The sequence below is a fragment of the Pipistrellus hanaki genome (assembly GCF_964339955.1).
Source record: "Pipistrellus hanaki genome assembly, chromosome: 2".
Taxonomy (NCBI): Eukaryota; Metazoa; Chordata; class Mammalia; order Chiroptera; family Vespertilionidae; genus Pipistrellus; species Pipistrellus hanaki.
Genome location: NC_140504.1, coordinates 105,828,371 through 105,844,365, shown reverse-complemented (window position 1 = coordinate 105,844,365; position 15,995 = coordinate 105,828,371). Strand labels below are relative to the sequence as shown.

At 40.3% G+C, this 15,995-nt stretch overlaps 1 protein-coding gene across 5 annotated transcripts in view; it reads right to left on the bottom strand.

The window, feature by feature from the left end:
- Nucleotides 1-2,271: 2,271 nt before the first annotated feature.
- Nucleotides 2,272-15,995, bottom strand: part of GK5 (glycerol kinase 5) — a 180,352-nt gene continuing 166,628 nt past the window's right edge. For all 5 annotated transcript variants that reach the window (XM_084872468.1, XM_084872472.1, XM_084872471.1 and 2 more), the window contains one exon: nucleotides 2,272-3,998. In XM_084872468.1, coding sequence (XP_084728594.1) covers nucleotides 3,850-3,998 — 149 coding nt within the window. In that variant the 3' untranslated portion in view covers nucleotides 2,272-3,849. The remainder of the gene's footprint in view (nucleotides 3,999-15,995) is intronic.

Sequence of the window (15,995 nt, the reverse complement as noted above, 5' to 3'; positions counted from 1 at the left end):
TATCTTGGTTTCGGGCACATCCCCGATGGGCATGTGCAAGAGGCAGCTGATCAATGTTTCTTTCTCATCGATGTTTCTACTCTCTACCCTCTTCCTTCCTCTCTGTAAAAAATAAATTAAATATATTTTTTTAAAAAACAACAAAGAATAAAGAGTATGATATCTACATAAGGGAATATGACTTATTACAGTAAACAAAACACCTCAATATAAAAATAATTAATGGAGTTAATGATACTATATTTGCAGTAATGAATCCAATTAAAATAATCATTTAAGAAGACAATTAAAGTACATTGAAATAAAACTGGTAAAAATGCAGTTTGACTCCTAATTCTATCAAATTTGCCTCTGAAAGAGAAATATATGACAGTATATCCCACTTCTGGGTACTTATTCAAAGAAATCCAAAACACTATTAAAAAAGGCATATGCATCCCTATGTTCATTGCAGCATTATTTACAATGCAAAATGTGGAAGCAACCTACATGTCCATTGTTATTATAGATGATTAAATAAAAAAGAAATGATACATAAATACTATGAAATCTTGGCCATAAATTAGAAATAAATCTTACCATTTGCAATAACATGGATGGACCTAGAAGGTACTATGCTAAGTGAAATAAGTTAGACAGAGAATGGACAAATACCATATGATTTCACTTATAGTGGAATCTAAAGAACAGAATAAACTAATAAACAAAACATAAAATACTCAAAGACACAGAAATCATTTTGATCGGTCAGGTAGGAGGGAGGTTTGGGAACTGGGTGAAAAGGTGAAGGTGTTAGGAAATACAGATTGGTAGTTACAGAATGGGAATGGAGATGTAAAGTATAGCATAGAAAATACAGTCAGTAATGTTATAATCATCACTAGTGGCCCAGTGCACGAAATTCATGCACTGGTCTGTGCCCTGTCAGTGTGGGAGCCCCACGATCCATCACCGTAAAGAGGTAGGTTCCGTGCACCCATCCAGGCTCCTCGATGGATTGCCCCAAAGAGGTAGCCCGGAGCCAGGAGAGACCTGTAGACCCTAGGCCAGGCCACAGTGGAGGCCTGCAGACCCCCAGGGCGGCCTGCAGTGGAGGCCTCCCTCTACGTGCACTTGCCTAACCCCTGCCATGGCCCTACCCCCTTCCCCTGCAAGGCCCCGCCCACTCATGCCTGCTGTGAATGCTACCTGCTGATCGGTGGTGGTGACATTATGGCATCCTAGACAATTTGCATATTCCTCTATTATTATACTAAAGGCCTGGTGCACAAAAATTTGTGCATTGGGGAGAGGGGTGTCCCTCAGCCCAGCCTGCCTCTCTCACAGTCCAGGAGCCCTCAGGGGATGTCCTACTGACGGCTCCTCTATGGGAGGCAACTGGGCTGATCAGGGGAAGGTGCTGCCTCCATCACCCCGCTGCTGCTGCCACTGCCGGCCACCACAGCAGCCAAAGTGTTTTCATCAACAGAGTCTAGTCCCTTCACCACAAAAAAAAATGACAAACTAGGTTTAGGCATTTTCAAGATGTCTCTTTCATAGGCTATGACATTTGTTCCTTCCTTCCTTTCTTTCTTCCTCACCAGAGGATATTTTTCCATTGATTTTTAGAGAGTATGGAAGAGAGAGGGAAACACAGAAACATCAATGTGAGAGGGATACTTCTATTGGTTGCCTCCTGCATGAACCCTGACCTGGGCCCTGGCGAGGGAGGAGCCTGCAACCTAGGTACATGTCCTTGAAAAGAATTGAACCTGGACCCGGTGGTTGGCAGGCTGAGGCTCTATACACTGAGCCAAACCCGCCAGGGCAGGATATGACATGTTTTAGCTCCTCCAGCAGCAGACCTTCATTTTTTCCTCCAGTAGTGTGGTGGAAAAACCCTAGATTACCTTCTTGGATTTTTACTACCCAAGTTACCAAGAACATAGTGAGTAGTGTACTGGGAGCTTAGCCAATGAGCGGTCAGAAAAGGTGTTTCCTCTGCAGCTCACATGCAGAGGTGGGACTGCCAGCACACTGCAGCTAACAGGACTTGTTCTCTCTGGGCCTCCCCACACAGTGGCGGCTGGCACACCTGTGCCGTCCATGGCTTGCCTCACCATGCACACAGTCTCCTCCTGCCCACCTGCACGAGCATCCTCCTCCTGAGTGGTTGTGACATTACAGTGTCCCAGACAATTTGCATATTACATCTTTACATCTTTATATATATATATATATATGATGGATGGTGCCAGGTGGGTACTAGATTAATGGATGTGATCACTTTGTAATGAATATAAATGTTTTATTACTATGCTGTACATCTGAAACTAATATAATATTATATGTCAACTGTAATTAAATTTTTTCTAATTGACAATATATCACTTCATTCAGGAAAATACAGGTAAAATTGGAAAATTGTTTTTAGTAGTGAACCGACACATTAAAGCACAATTCAACCAACCTAGTTGAACTTTCTCCATCATCTTGTTTGTGTGGTTTTCTTTGGGGGAGTGGTGTTTTTCTTAGGTCATACAAAACAAACAAACAAACAAACAAAAAACACCAAAATTTCCTGTAACAGTCACTTCTACAATTACATTATTATTAAACAACTAGTCATAGGACTTTGTGTGATGAAGCCAACCAATATGGAAGTGAATCTCATCACTGCCGCCAATCTAACATGAACCTAGCCCAAAAGTAAGGAGGGTCAAATCATCTGAGAGAAGGAAGGTGATCAATTGCCTTAAAGCAATTTTACTCCTGGTCTAAAGCTACTCACAACTCTCGCCCCTCTATTGTTCTATCAAGAAAGCTGGAGAACAGAGAACTAACTATCTTGCTTTTCTCAGTGCATCTCCGACTTTTGCCGCTACCCCTGCATGTCTCAGAGAGGAAAGACAGACCAAAATTAAAAAGATAACTGGACAAGTAAAATACCCAATGAAAACCATTATTATGTCACTGGTAAATTAGGGCACTTTCTTCAAATTAAGCTTTGTTAATTATGCACTTAATAAAAACAAATGATATTTATGCAGACTTCTCAACTAAGAAAGATTAAAAACAAAAACCAAAGACAAGATTTATACTTACTACCTACATTTTGTTTTGTTTTCTTAAAGGGGAGGTTATACTTTAGCCAGAAATTTTTGAAAGAAATACTATTTAAGAAGAAAATATATAGTATTTTCTTGTTCCATAGAAATCAATTCCCTAAGTTTCAGTATTTTTAATATATAAATAATGCTCGGATATTAAACAAAGAAAAATTAGGCAGTGACTTTAAACTCAATAAAGGAAAAAACTGACTAAAAAGCTTATCCGAGATAAACACATAAAGCTTGTATCTGGATACAACACTGAATAATTATGGCTTTAAAAAAATATGAATGTTTCAAAATTCCACAATTCTTCAGTTATTCTTTTTTATATATATAGAATACTTTTCATATAATTTTGAAACAAAATGTGAATGATCTTGATCTAGAACTATTATTTGAATAGTAAAAAATTATGTTCATATGCACCATATACCTAGTATTTTAAAAAGGAAGACTTATAACTGTCAAAATATAATTTCTAATGATTAATGTCCTTTGGAATTTTGCTACAAAACAGAAGATAGAAAGTTTAGAGGTACTGCTGCCTTAGAATCTTTCCAAGGTTTGGGTAAAAAAAAATAAATGGAGGTTTTAAAAATTCAGTTTATTGTTGTTTAAAAAAAAATCAGTGTTTTTTTCTCTCCAGTTGCGAAGCTCATTAAATCTCCTCTCAGTCCCCATTGTATTGGCATTCCTGAGCTTGTCTCATCTGCATGTCACATGCAGCCATCTGCTGTTTCAGCCATTCTGTTTGGTGCTATGTCTTGTTATACCAATTCATGGAGCGTTTCACTGCCTTCACCCAGTTTTCCATACTCATTTCATATTCCTGCCATTTCTTCTGTGGCTTGAAAACTGTTTCACTTTGTCTCAGTTTCTTTAGTTCCTCCTTGTCAGTCCAAAACCCTATAAATAAAAAAAATTATTCTCACATTTTAAAGCAAATAATGAGTCCATAAAGTTTATACACAAACTTATATGAATTGGTGCAAAGGTAAACAATTATTATTTTAAAACATAATTCAAAGTATTTTGTTGCTTTTGAATTTTGTTGGATTGACTGTCCCAGGGAATGAATACAGCAGGATTTAAAAGTCTTTTGACTTTATGTGCACATGGCAGAGCACTAAAGTTGCTTCTAGAACAACCATTCCTTGTCATCATCATTTAATTTCATGACTTGTTTAGAAAAAAATAATAGCATATTTTCTTCTTATAGATTAAAAAAAAAAAGATAAATTAAGAATGTATCTTGAGGGGAGAAATAACTCCTTAGAACAGAGGTGGGGATCCTTTTTTCTGCCAAGGACCATTCGAGTATTTATAACATCACTCGCTTAATATAATTCACTTAAAATAAACTTATGTTGCTATGAAAAAAACTCCCAGATTTGTTGAATTTTTAATCACACTTGCAGGTGCTTAGCAAGGCCAGATCAAAGATTTCCAGGGCCTTATATGTTCTGAACCCTGTCCTAGATATATGCACAAAATTTAAAAATGGGATTTACTAAAATAAATACTTCCTTTTCAAACTATTGCATTTCATACAAGTTACTTAAATTCCTATTTAAGACAATGTTGGAGTTCTGGCACACATTGTTTTTTAAATAAGCAGCAACTATGAGCATAAGTGGTCTGAAACGGCAGAAGTCTTGGTAGTAAACTTGGCACACATCACTTACTCTGAAGTATTTAATTGACAAGTCTTGTGAAGTACATTTTCTCCTACCAATAAAACTGACACAAAATTCTTCCTTCTAAAACTTTCTGTTAAGTCACAAACTTTCTATTTACAAAGTTAACATTTTAGACTCTCTATATTTAAAGGTATTAATTGATAGAAGTTTCTAAAAGACTAAACAGTTTTAATTAGTATAATACAGTTAGATGAATCTAGTCATAAAAATAAATATGTTCTTAAAATTCAATTCCCAGAATTTATTATTTAGACCAAGGCATACATATTTCTAAAATTATTTTATTAACTATGCATGGAATAGATCCATGACTCTGAGTGAGTTTTGAAAACAGAGAGGATGTGCATAGCCTTCAGTCTCAAATGTCCGAAAGAGAAACCTTTGGACCAGAAATCTCAGCTATTCTGAGAAAGTGACACTATTTCTCTGCAGAGTGCAGTACCCTGCACTGAAAAGATTTGAAATTAAAAACAGATATAATGAAGCAGATGAAACTCAAGCCACTGTGTTATGTGTATGAATAATCTGCACATTTGTTATTTAAAGTATTTTAAATGTTCAAGATAAGCTGAGATACTTTTTCTTATATTAGAATTTTATGAGAATTTACTTATTCAATGTGCAAGAGTTGTTTAAGTACTTTAGATTTTTCTTATTATAGGTCTAAGTTTGCTCAGTTATGTGAAACTAGAGGCCTGGTGCACAAAATTTGTGTACAGGTAGGGTCCCTAGGCCTGGCAGTGATCAGGGCCACTTGGTGCTTTCTGGCTGCCAACCAGGGCCTTCCTTTATTCTGCGCTGCCCCGTGGTGATCAGTGCATGTCATAGCAAAGGATCGAACTCCCGGTCTCCTGGTCAAACACCCGAGGGGGCACTTTGCACAGTAGCCATATATATATATATATATATATATATATATATATATATATATATATATATATATATATATATATAATATATATATAAGTTATATATATATATATATATATATATATATATATATATATATATATATATATATATATATTAGTAGCCCTGCACACAAATCGGTGCACCAGTAGCTTTCTGCAGGGCATGACCACTCTGTGCTCACTGCCCAGAGGCTCTCTGCATCCCAGAGGCGCATCCATGGTCAGGCGGAATGCTTGCCTTGTTGCTGGGGCGACAAAGCAAAGCATTCCGCCAGGCCGTTCATGCTGCCCACTCTCAGCAGCCACCCCCCGGACTGAGGGACTCTGGCAGGGCTGAGAGGACTGGGCACTGCCCTCTTTGTGATAGAGTGATGGTTGATTTGCATATTACCCTTTTATTAGATAGGAGGACTAGAGGCCTGGTACATAAATTCGTGCATGGGTGGGTCCAATAAGGCTGGGCTGGCTGGGAGGAGGGGATGCAGGAAGTTGGCTGGCTGGCGAAGATCTCGATTGGAGTGGAAAGAGCTCATTGGGGCAGAGTTGGCTGGGGAAGGAACTTCTGGCCTTGCCCCCTGGTCAAAGTCCTGGTAAAGGGGACAACTTGCATTTTTGCCTTTTGATATATAGAATTATTTTAAAAAATAAACTATATTAAATTTTTAAGGGTTAACATATACAAAAAACTTTAAATTGTAAATGGGAATGACTAAGGGAAAGTTTTTTTCTTAAATTTGAATTAATCAAATATTAGTCAATGAGGGAAAGTTTTTTTCTTAAATTTGAATTAATCAAATATTAGTCAATGAACAAATGAAAGTGTGATGATTTTATTCAAAGTTAACAGATTTTTAGTAGAATAAAGTTGAAGTTGAATTTACCAAGATTTCAGGCTTTTTGAATTTGTAGTTTTACTATGTTAAGTCTTAGCCTAAATTTTAACTGAAATATTCTGTTCTGCACAAATATTCCTCCCTTCCGTACAGGAACACATTAAAACACTCCCAGTGTACCAAGGGAGTATTTCATAAAGAGCTCCTAATAGTCTCTGCACTTCCATTCTTTAACCTTCAAATTAGTCCTTCCACTAACTTCCAAAGTGATCTGTCCAAGTGGAGATCTATCCATGAGCCTCTCCTGCTCAGAGCTCTTCAGGGGCTCTCCAATGCCTTGACAATCAAGCCCAAAATCCTCTTCTTGAGGAATCCACCAGATCAGGTAGTCTGGGTAACCTGCCCAGCCTTTCTCTTGCTCTCATCATATCAGTCCTTGCTGTTAATGGGCCGGTATTGAAAAGCCAGAAGAAAGCTATGTAGATAGGTGCTGCACCTCAGGAAGGGAAAGTAAAACCCAAGGACCCAATTAGGAAGAGTTACTAAGACACTCCCACGGGTGGAGAAGGAAGGATGCACGCGGAAGGCGTGAGCTTTAGGCTGTATGTCAGCGTGGCCGGTGTGGCTCGGTGGTTGTGTCGCCCTTTGAACCAGGAGGACATGGTTCAACTCCCAGTCAGGGCACATGCCTGGGTTTGGACTCAATCACCAGTAGGGGGATTGCAGGAGGCAGCCGATCAATGATTCTTTCTCATTGATGTTCCTACCTCTCCCTCCTGGTGTGTGTGTGTGTGTGTGTGTGTGTGTAAAAGGCTAAATGACCATGGCATCCAAAACAACCAAATGGACGACCAAACAGGCTGTGTGGGGTGACTAGGCTGGCAGGGGGTTTAGTGAGACTGAGCAGCAGGCTGTATGTGGCTACCAGGCCTGGAGGAGGGGTAGTTGGGGGTAACCAGACTGGCAGGAAAGGCAGTGAGGAGCGACCAGGCTGGCAGGGGTGGCAGTTAGGGGTGACCAGGCCAGTGGGGGGTAATTGGGAGTGACTATGCTGGCAGGGGGGGAAGTTGGGGTTGACTAGTCCAGTGGGGGGAGGGGGGAGGGCGGGGAGGGGGCAGTTAGGGGCAATCAGACAGATAGGCAGGTGAGCAGTTAGGAGCCAGTGGTCCCGAATTGTGAGTGATGTTCTGGATAGGGAAGGGTGCAGGCTGGGCTGAGGAGACCCCCCCACCCCCCTTCCATACATGAATTTCTTGCACTGGGCCTCTAGCCTATAATAATAAAAGCATAATATGCTAATTAGACCTAATGTCATTCCAGACAACCTTCCAGATGAAGCCAGGGCTACGCGGGAAGCCCGGTCCCAGGTGCCAGAGGGAAGCCGGTGCCGGAAACCGAGGGAGGGAAGTCCTACTCTTGCATAAATTTTGTGCATGGGGCCTCTAGTGTATATAGTCTAAAGTTAAAAACCCAGGGTCCATAACATCCAAAACAACTGAAGACTTGATCATATGGAAGTCAGTGCTGGGTTGCTATGACGACCCAGCCCCGACTGCCACTGCTGGGGGCATCCCAACCCAGCAATGACTGCCAAGGGGGCTGTAGATCAGGCTTGGGGAGTGGCCAGGGGAGAGAGAGGCAGGGTCTGATCCGTAGCCTCTGTGGCAGCTGTTGATCAGCACTTGCCTATCTCTTTCTCTCTGGACCTCTTCTGGGGCTGCTGATTAGCCCCACCTTTCTAATCAGTCCTGCTGATAGTCCCAGAGATGCTGACTGGCATAGAAACTGACCAATCAGAACCAAATATGGGGGAAGTGTGATAAGCCAATGGCTGCATAGGACGCAGAGCTTTTGACGCTGACTGGCATAGAAACTGACCAATTAGAACCTAATTTGAGTGAACTGTGAAGGCAGAACCTAAGGTGAGGACTGAGGAGGAGTTTTAAGGGCAACAGCTGTTTGGTGTAAAGTATAAGAAAACCATTCAATTTTCTAATGACCAGTTTGGCAGTAGAGTGCATATGGCTATCAATCTAGATATAGAGATTATGTATTTTTGTCTGCCAAAGCATCTCCTTCTGATGAAAAAGGCTTCCCCTGCTATTTAAGTAATCCTATTCTATATAACCTATTTATACAAATAAAAGGGTAATATGCTAATTAGACCGGGTCAACCAGCCATCTTCTGGACATCTGACTTCCTTCTGGACAAAGCCATGGTGGTGGGGGCTGAGGCAGAGGCCATTAGGGGCGATCAGGCTGGCAGGGGAGGGCAGTTTGGGGCAAGATCAGGCTGGCAGGGGAGGGCAGTTGGGGGCAACCACGCTGGCAGGGGAGGGCTATTGGGTGCGATATCAGGCCTGTTGGGTGCGAGATCAGGCTGGCAGGGGAGGGCAGTTAGGGGTGATCATGCAGGCTGGCAGAGACAGGGTGACAGGAAGACAGGTGGAGAGGTTAGGGGTGATTAGGCAGGCAGGCATGTGATCGGTTAGGAGCCAGCAGTCCCAGATTGCATGGTCAGACATCCCCCAAGGGTTCCCTGATTGGAGAGGTGCAGGCTGGGCTGAGGGAACACCCTCCCTCGCCCCATACATGAATTTTGTGCATTGGGCCACTAGCAATAAAATAAAATGTATGGATATTACTAAGACAGGCAGCATAACCAATCAGGAACTAACAAGTATAAAGAAGAGTGCATGCACTTCCTCTTTCTCTCTCCCCTGACACAGCGCACATGGATACTGAAGTTCCTGTTGCAGGGGAACATATCCCCCATGGCCCACATGGCTAATAGATACTGGTATATGTGCCTCCACACATAGACAAATAGAATTTGTGGACGAAAAGGGCCACATGCTAACCTGACAAGCTCAGGGAAGGCTTGCATGGCAAACTCAGAGACCTAAAGTAACCACAAAAGATGGTCTGAAATTAAACTTTAAAAGCAGTGATGGTGAGTAGTTACATCTAGGACAGTATCTTCACCGACAAGATCAACCTTTACCTTAACTGAGCCTATCTTTCTTTTTGCATCTACGATAACATACTCTTGAATGTCTGAGTATCTTGTAACTTCCTTTTGTTTCTGGACCCTTGGGGGCATAACCTAATGTGCCTGGGCGCTAGAACAGATACCATAAATTCCTTCATTGTTATCATATTAATTGTTCCTGCACCCACCTAAGTATGTGTCTATCATTTGCTTTTTATCCAATCCCAAGGAAAACCCCTCACCGCCACCCCCCCCCAATCTTGCTTTCTCCCTCCTCTCTCCATTATCAACAGACTTCATGTAAACCACCTACATCCCTTGCTTTGATAGCAATGTATAAATATAGATGTAATCCGCTATTCTCCCGGGCATTATCCCAATCCGCTGAGATTCTGCTTCCCGACAACTGCCGATAGATTGGCTCAAATAAACTCCCAAAAAAATTCTTTACAGGTTTGAATGTTTTTATGTTAACTTTAATTAGCTTAGATGCTGAACTGCTCCTAAATGCTACATAAAAAGAAAGCTCTGGACATTTGCTGCTCCTGAAACCCCAGCTACACCTTTTCTAGGACTAGCTTCTCCCAATAAACTTCGGTTCTGATAACTGTTTTTGTCTGTGACTTCATTCTTCATTTTTGTAAGACAACCAACTCAGACTCAACATCCCACATTTTGTTTTCATAACTTGAGGTTCCAGCAAGATTTCAATGTAACCAAGAGCCCTGGCAGACCCCAAAGATTCCATGTTGATAGATCCTCCCTTCCTCCAACTGATGGATGGACATAAGCTCCACTTGCAGCTGGATATTCCTGAGCATTGAACCACCAATCAGTACCTGCCAAATACCCTAAGCCCCCCCCGCCATTCCTAAACCACCAATCAGCGTGTGCTGAGTGCCCTAAGCCCAGTCCTCTATCCTCCCCTTAAAAAGTGCTTGTACCCCAACCCTCGCTCTCTAACATTCTCTCTCTCTCTGGAAGCAGCCAGCAGTGGTACTCTTCTCTTCAATAAAGCCTGTGTCCTGGCATCCCAATCTCCAGCCCCTCTCTATTTCATCTTTTACAGGTAAGTTCCATATCCTATCAGGGAATAGGAAGTTGGGGCTGCCTCGCCTGAGCACTCATAGGGCCTGAGCATTATCCGGCATGCCTTATGTCCTCAGGGGACAGGATTTTGGTCCTTCTATGAGCAGGATGGATCAGTAATGGATGGGGAAGTAACACTGGGCACCCCACCACCTGCAGGATGGTGTCCATGCACACATGAAGCAATGTGGAGTCATGCAGGGCCTTCCCACTTTAGTATGGTAGTAGAAACTGCTATTTAGGTTCTGTACTTATTTGTTTACAAAAACAATAGAAAGTTAATTTGATTTTATGAATTTATGTATGTTATCCCAATATTCCATTGATGATGGTTTGAATATCCCTTTGATTGTGATCTCACTGGTCATCGAAGCACATTCTTCTGGGACCCAGGACAGATTAATTATCCTAAATTGTTTTAGTAGCTACAGATAGTGCATTCCTGTTGACTCAGTGATCCCAGAATCTGGATAGCACAATTATTCAAAATTGCCTAGTGGTCCCAGATAATGATAATGATTCAGTGATTCATAGATAACTAAGTTGCTCAGATCCTGCTTCTGTGAAAATGCTTTTTGAGAAACTGGTTCCTCATTCCAGACCCAAAGATGTAATCAATACTTTTGTGATTTTCTGCCAACATAAACCAGGCCTGGCAAGCTGTTCGAGGCTGCGAGATTTGGAGCTAGCCCCTCTTATGCCACAGGCCATTAATAAATGACTTCATAATTCAACTTTTTTTGAGGTGTCCTTTGTAAGATGGAACAATTTCAGCTTTGATTGCTAGATCACTTGCTTTGTCTTTATTGCTAAAAGACTGTAAAGTGAATTTGGACCTGTTTATATAATGTCTTGTGCTTTGTTGAAAGTGTCTTGAAACTAAGTGTATTTAAAATATGTTCATAAGGGTCAATCTAAGGAATACTGGCTGTTTGCTTTTATTGGTTATTGAAAAATGAGGCTTCTAAGAGTTATTAATTGAAAATTGTATGGTTTTGGAAATAGAAGCCATGAGGAATAGAGATGCATTTGAAACTAGCTATTCCTGGAAGTTGTATGAAAGTTTGTGAAAGTTATAGAAAGTCTGGAAGGAAAAGTATTAAAAGGAAGTTATATAAATAACAGGGGCCAACACATCAGGTCAAGCAGAATGAGAAAACTAAAACTGGAAGTTAAAACAAAGGCCAAACAATGTGAGCAATTATAGCCATCTTATAACTATCAAGCCATTATCTTCCCCAGCCTAGGACACAAGAGCAGATAGTTAAAAAATCTCCCTAACAAAAGAATGCAAAAAGGGAGGGGGGGAAAGGAAAGAAAGAAAAAAAAGGTGGTGGTTTCACTCCCTAAGCAAAGAAGCTAGCAATCTCAAGGCTTAGCAAAATGAAGTTGCCAGTTACTTCTCATGATTTCTGGGAAGGCCACATACTTTGTTAAATAATCTATAACAGGGACCTTAAATAATCTATAACAGAATATTCAGAAAAGTAAATTTAAGACATATGGACAGGAAGCTGTATGATGCCTCCGACCCCACCCAGCATCCTCCTCGGATTGGCTGGGCCCATCTATACTTCATAACTCAGATGTATATGTTTACTTGCTTTGCTTTTTCAGTAGAGGTGCAATGCTTTAATTGCTTGTATAAACTGACTTTTCACAATACAGTCAAGGTCTCGCATATAAATTAATTTATATAGGGAGATGAGGATCCAAATTGGGAACAGCCTAGAATAGTATATACAATACTATCTTTCTTGAACCCAGGACATTTAAAAAGTAAGTGGTTTACACCCATGGTTGGCAAATGTGGCTCGAGAGCCACATGTGCTGTTTGGCCACTTGAGTTTGGCTCTTCCACAAAATACCACGGCCTGGGCGAGTCTATTTTGAAGAAGTGACGTTAGCAGAAGTATAAGTTTTAAAAATTTGGCTCTCAAAAGAAATTTCAATCGTTGTACTGTTGATATTTGGCTCTGTTGACTAATGAGTTTGCAGACCACTGGTTTATATTATTATTCCCCAGTCAGAAGATAAATAGCTTAAATAAAATCTAAATAAGGAGATAGCAGAAATCCAATTAGTGATGGAAAGCTTTGTCAAAGAAACAATAACTATATTACACCTTCACTTATAACTCTAATTGCTATTCTAGAATATTGTATTTTGCAGAAAGGACAAGATTCCATGTCATTTGCATTGAGAAGGAAAACCCCTATTTTGTAAAAACTGCTGTTTGGTGGAATTTTCTGCTGTTTTTCTTAGATAAAATGTTGCTTTCTAGTCTGCTTTAACCTGTTTGAATGGTGATGAAGATAAACTTAGCTGTATGACCTCGTAGGCCAGAGACTAGATATGCCCATAATCTCAGTGCCATGCCAGGTGCATTTTTTTTAATTGGATAGAACTGTATTATTTTCAAGGCCAGCATTGAGATAACCACTAAGTGCACATAGGGCTGGCTCTTTAATAAAAAGGGAAGTTCTGCTTGTAGCCTTGCTTAGAATTTGAATTCATTTTTTCTAAGCCCATGGCGGGATGAATAAAGTGAGTCTCTCCAAACTCTCCTCCTGCATTGTTTGATTGTTCAGTAACTCTGTAACAGCATTATACTCAAATACATAGCCATGTCATTTTAAATTTCTTCTTATCATTTAGAGATAGTCACTGTTTTGTTATAATGCATTTAGAAAAATGTTTCATCTTTTCAGATCATTCCCTTCAAACTGGACGAAAGTTATTAGAATTCTACAGAGTATCTAGATTTATAGAAGTACTGGCAGGAAAAATCAGGAGAAACAAAAACATTAATATGGGATTGAATGAACAGAAAATAATTACAGTATTTATAACTTTTGAAAGTATTGCTGATTCTCAATCTCTTTGTTTTTCAGACTGAAGGAAACTTGTTTCTTTTCTTAAAGCAATTTGGTAAATTATTTATTTTTCTCCCTACATTTTCCCTCCAGAATTTGGCAATTCTTAATGAGTAAATCATGGCAGTGCATTTCTCTGCATGAATTCAATAAGACAACTTTCCAACTGCCATTTTATTGACCAAGACTTTGACTGGAGTGTCATGTCAGAGAAACATGCTTGGACTCTGGATGTCACCAGAAAAAACTTGAAGCCAATGTGAGTGCCTTTAAGAAAAGCCTGGTACCCTGCTTGGTCATGTGGTTCATGGCAGTCATTCCAGGTAATGAATGAACGTTACTTTCCTGAAAGATGTCAAGAAAGGAACCTCAAGGCATTTTGGGAATCTCAAAAACTTGGGGAATTCACCCAAGTCTACAGGCAAGCCTGATGGCAACTAGGAGCCATAAAGGGCTCATTAAAGATCAATCATGGAAAAACGCGCGCGCGCACACACACACACACACACACACACAAAACAAACAAACAAACAACAACAACAAAAACAACAACAACAACAACAACAAACCCCTCAATCATGAAATTCCAGCAAAGCAAATTTTAAAAGAGCCTATATAGTCAATTGCTATTCTTATTATATTCATGCAAATAATCAGGCCAAATTACAACTAGACTTAATTTGCTCTTTAATAAAAATGAGGGTGATTTTAGAGAAAACAATTGTGTCTCAACAAACTATAGTACACAATTGGGAACAGACCAGTTAATAGTTTCAAAGTTTTATTTTTCAACTATGAATTGAACTGAATTCTAAATTTGTTTAGTATTCTTGGATGTTTAGCTACAACTCTTCAAACTAACTCTTAATTTTCTCCCATCCTTTGACTTGGAATCATTGAGTACTAAAACACTTTTTCTCCCACTGGATCATTTGTCATAATTCTTGTTGTTTAGTTTGTCTCAACTAGGTTATAAGCCTTACTCAGCTCATAGAATATAGCCTCTAGACACCATAACTACCTCCTTCCATGCCCAGGCCTCACCGTCCCTCTGACAGAGAGCAAGGATTTCTTGGTTCTGAGGAAAAACGTCACTTGGTCAAATAATCTTGACAACCTTCCAAAGGTTTAAATTTTAAGGAACTTTTCTTTAGGTCATTTCAATAGGCCCAATTTGCCCTAAAGAAATATTTGAACCATGTAGGCCACTCTACAAATCATACCAGGATTTATTCCCTTTCCCATTAAGGGAAATCACACAGGCAGCACAAGAAATCTCATTGGTAAAGTGTGACTGCCCGACAGATACTTGCATATGGTCATACACATGCGAGCACCAGTCGTAGGAGGTTAAATCAGGATCTTCCCTGTGAGCATATCTAGCCAGGAAGACCAGCTATTTGTGTGCACTAACAAGCAGTCTTTCTTGCCCTACACAGGAGACATCCTTCGAGGGCCCTAACAAGATGGCACTGGTAGCTTCTTCATTCATTTTTTCTTTTCAGATGGGGAACTCAACTGCCACCAAGGTAAGCACACTCCTAGATTGCATTTTGAGGAACTGGGATTCATTTGATTCACAAACCCTGAAGAGAAAGCATACTTAAGTATGGCCTCAATATAATCTTGGAAGATGGAGAGGCATGGTCCTCAAAGGGGAGTATTACCATCATACAATGAAATATTTTCTGTAGGAAGGAAGGGAAGTGTCTGAGGTACCATATGTTCAGGCTTTCTTTGCCTTAAGAAATAATAAAAAATTGTGTAAGCAATATAAAATTGACCCCTGATGCCTGGAAACATTGACCCAAAGCGGTATAAGAGTCAAAAACCCCTAAGAAGGTGACGGGGCTGAGTGGCCCACTAAAAACTCCTGAGCCATCTTGTCTTCCTTATCCAGGACCCCTGGAAGAACAAGACCTGCCTAGACCTGAGGGGACTTGGCCACCCAGGCCGCTGGTTACCCTTTGCCCTCTACAGGCAGTAGCAGGGGGAGAGTACAGACCCATCTGAGTCCAGGTATCGTTTTTCCTACAGGACATAAGACAAATTAAGATGTTTGGCTCAGTGGATAGAGCATCGGCCTGAAGACTGAAAGGTCCCAGGTTCGATTCTGGTCAAGAGCATGTACCTTGGTTGCGAGCACATCCCCGGTAGGGGTGTGCAAGAGGCAGCTGGTCGATGTTTCTCATCGATGTTTCTAGCTCTCTGTCCCTCTTCCTTCCTCTTTATATATACAATATATATATATATATATATATATATATATATATATATATATATATATATATATAGAGGAAAGTTTTCAAATAACCCTGATAAGTACATATGTGTTTTTAATTTATCATGGAAGAATGTAATGCTTCTTTCAAATCAGATACTCTCAGGATCAGAGAATCAGTCAGTCCTAGATACAACTCAACAGCCCAGAGACAAGTACTTCTTAGTAAATGCCAGTGGGGTCCCCCATGATCAAATTGAACAGTTTTACCCCAGGGCTTT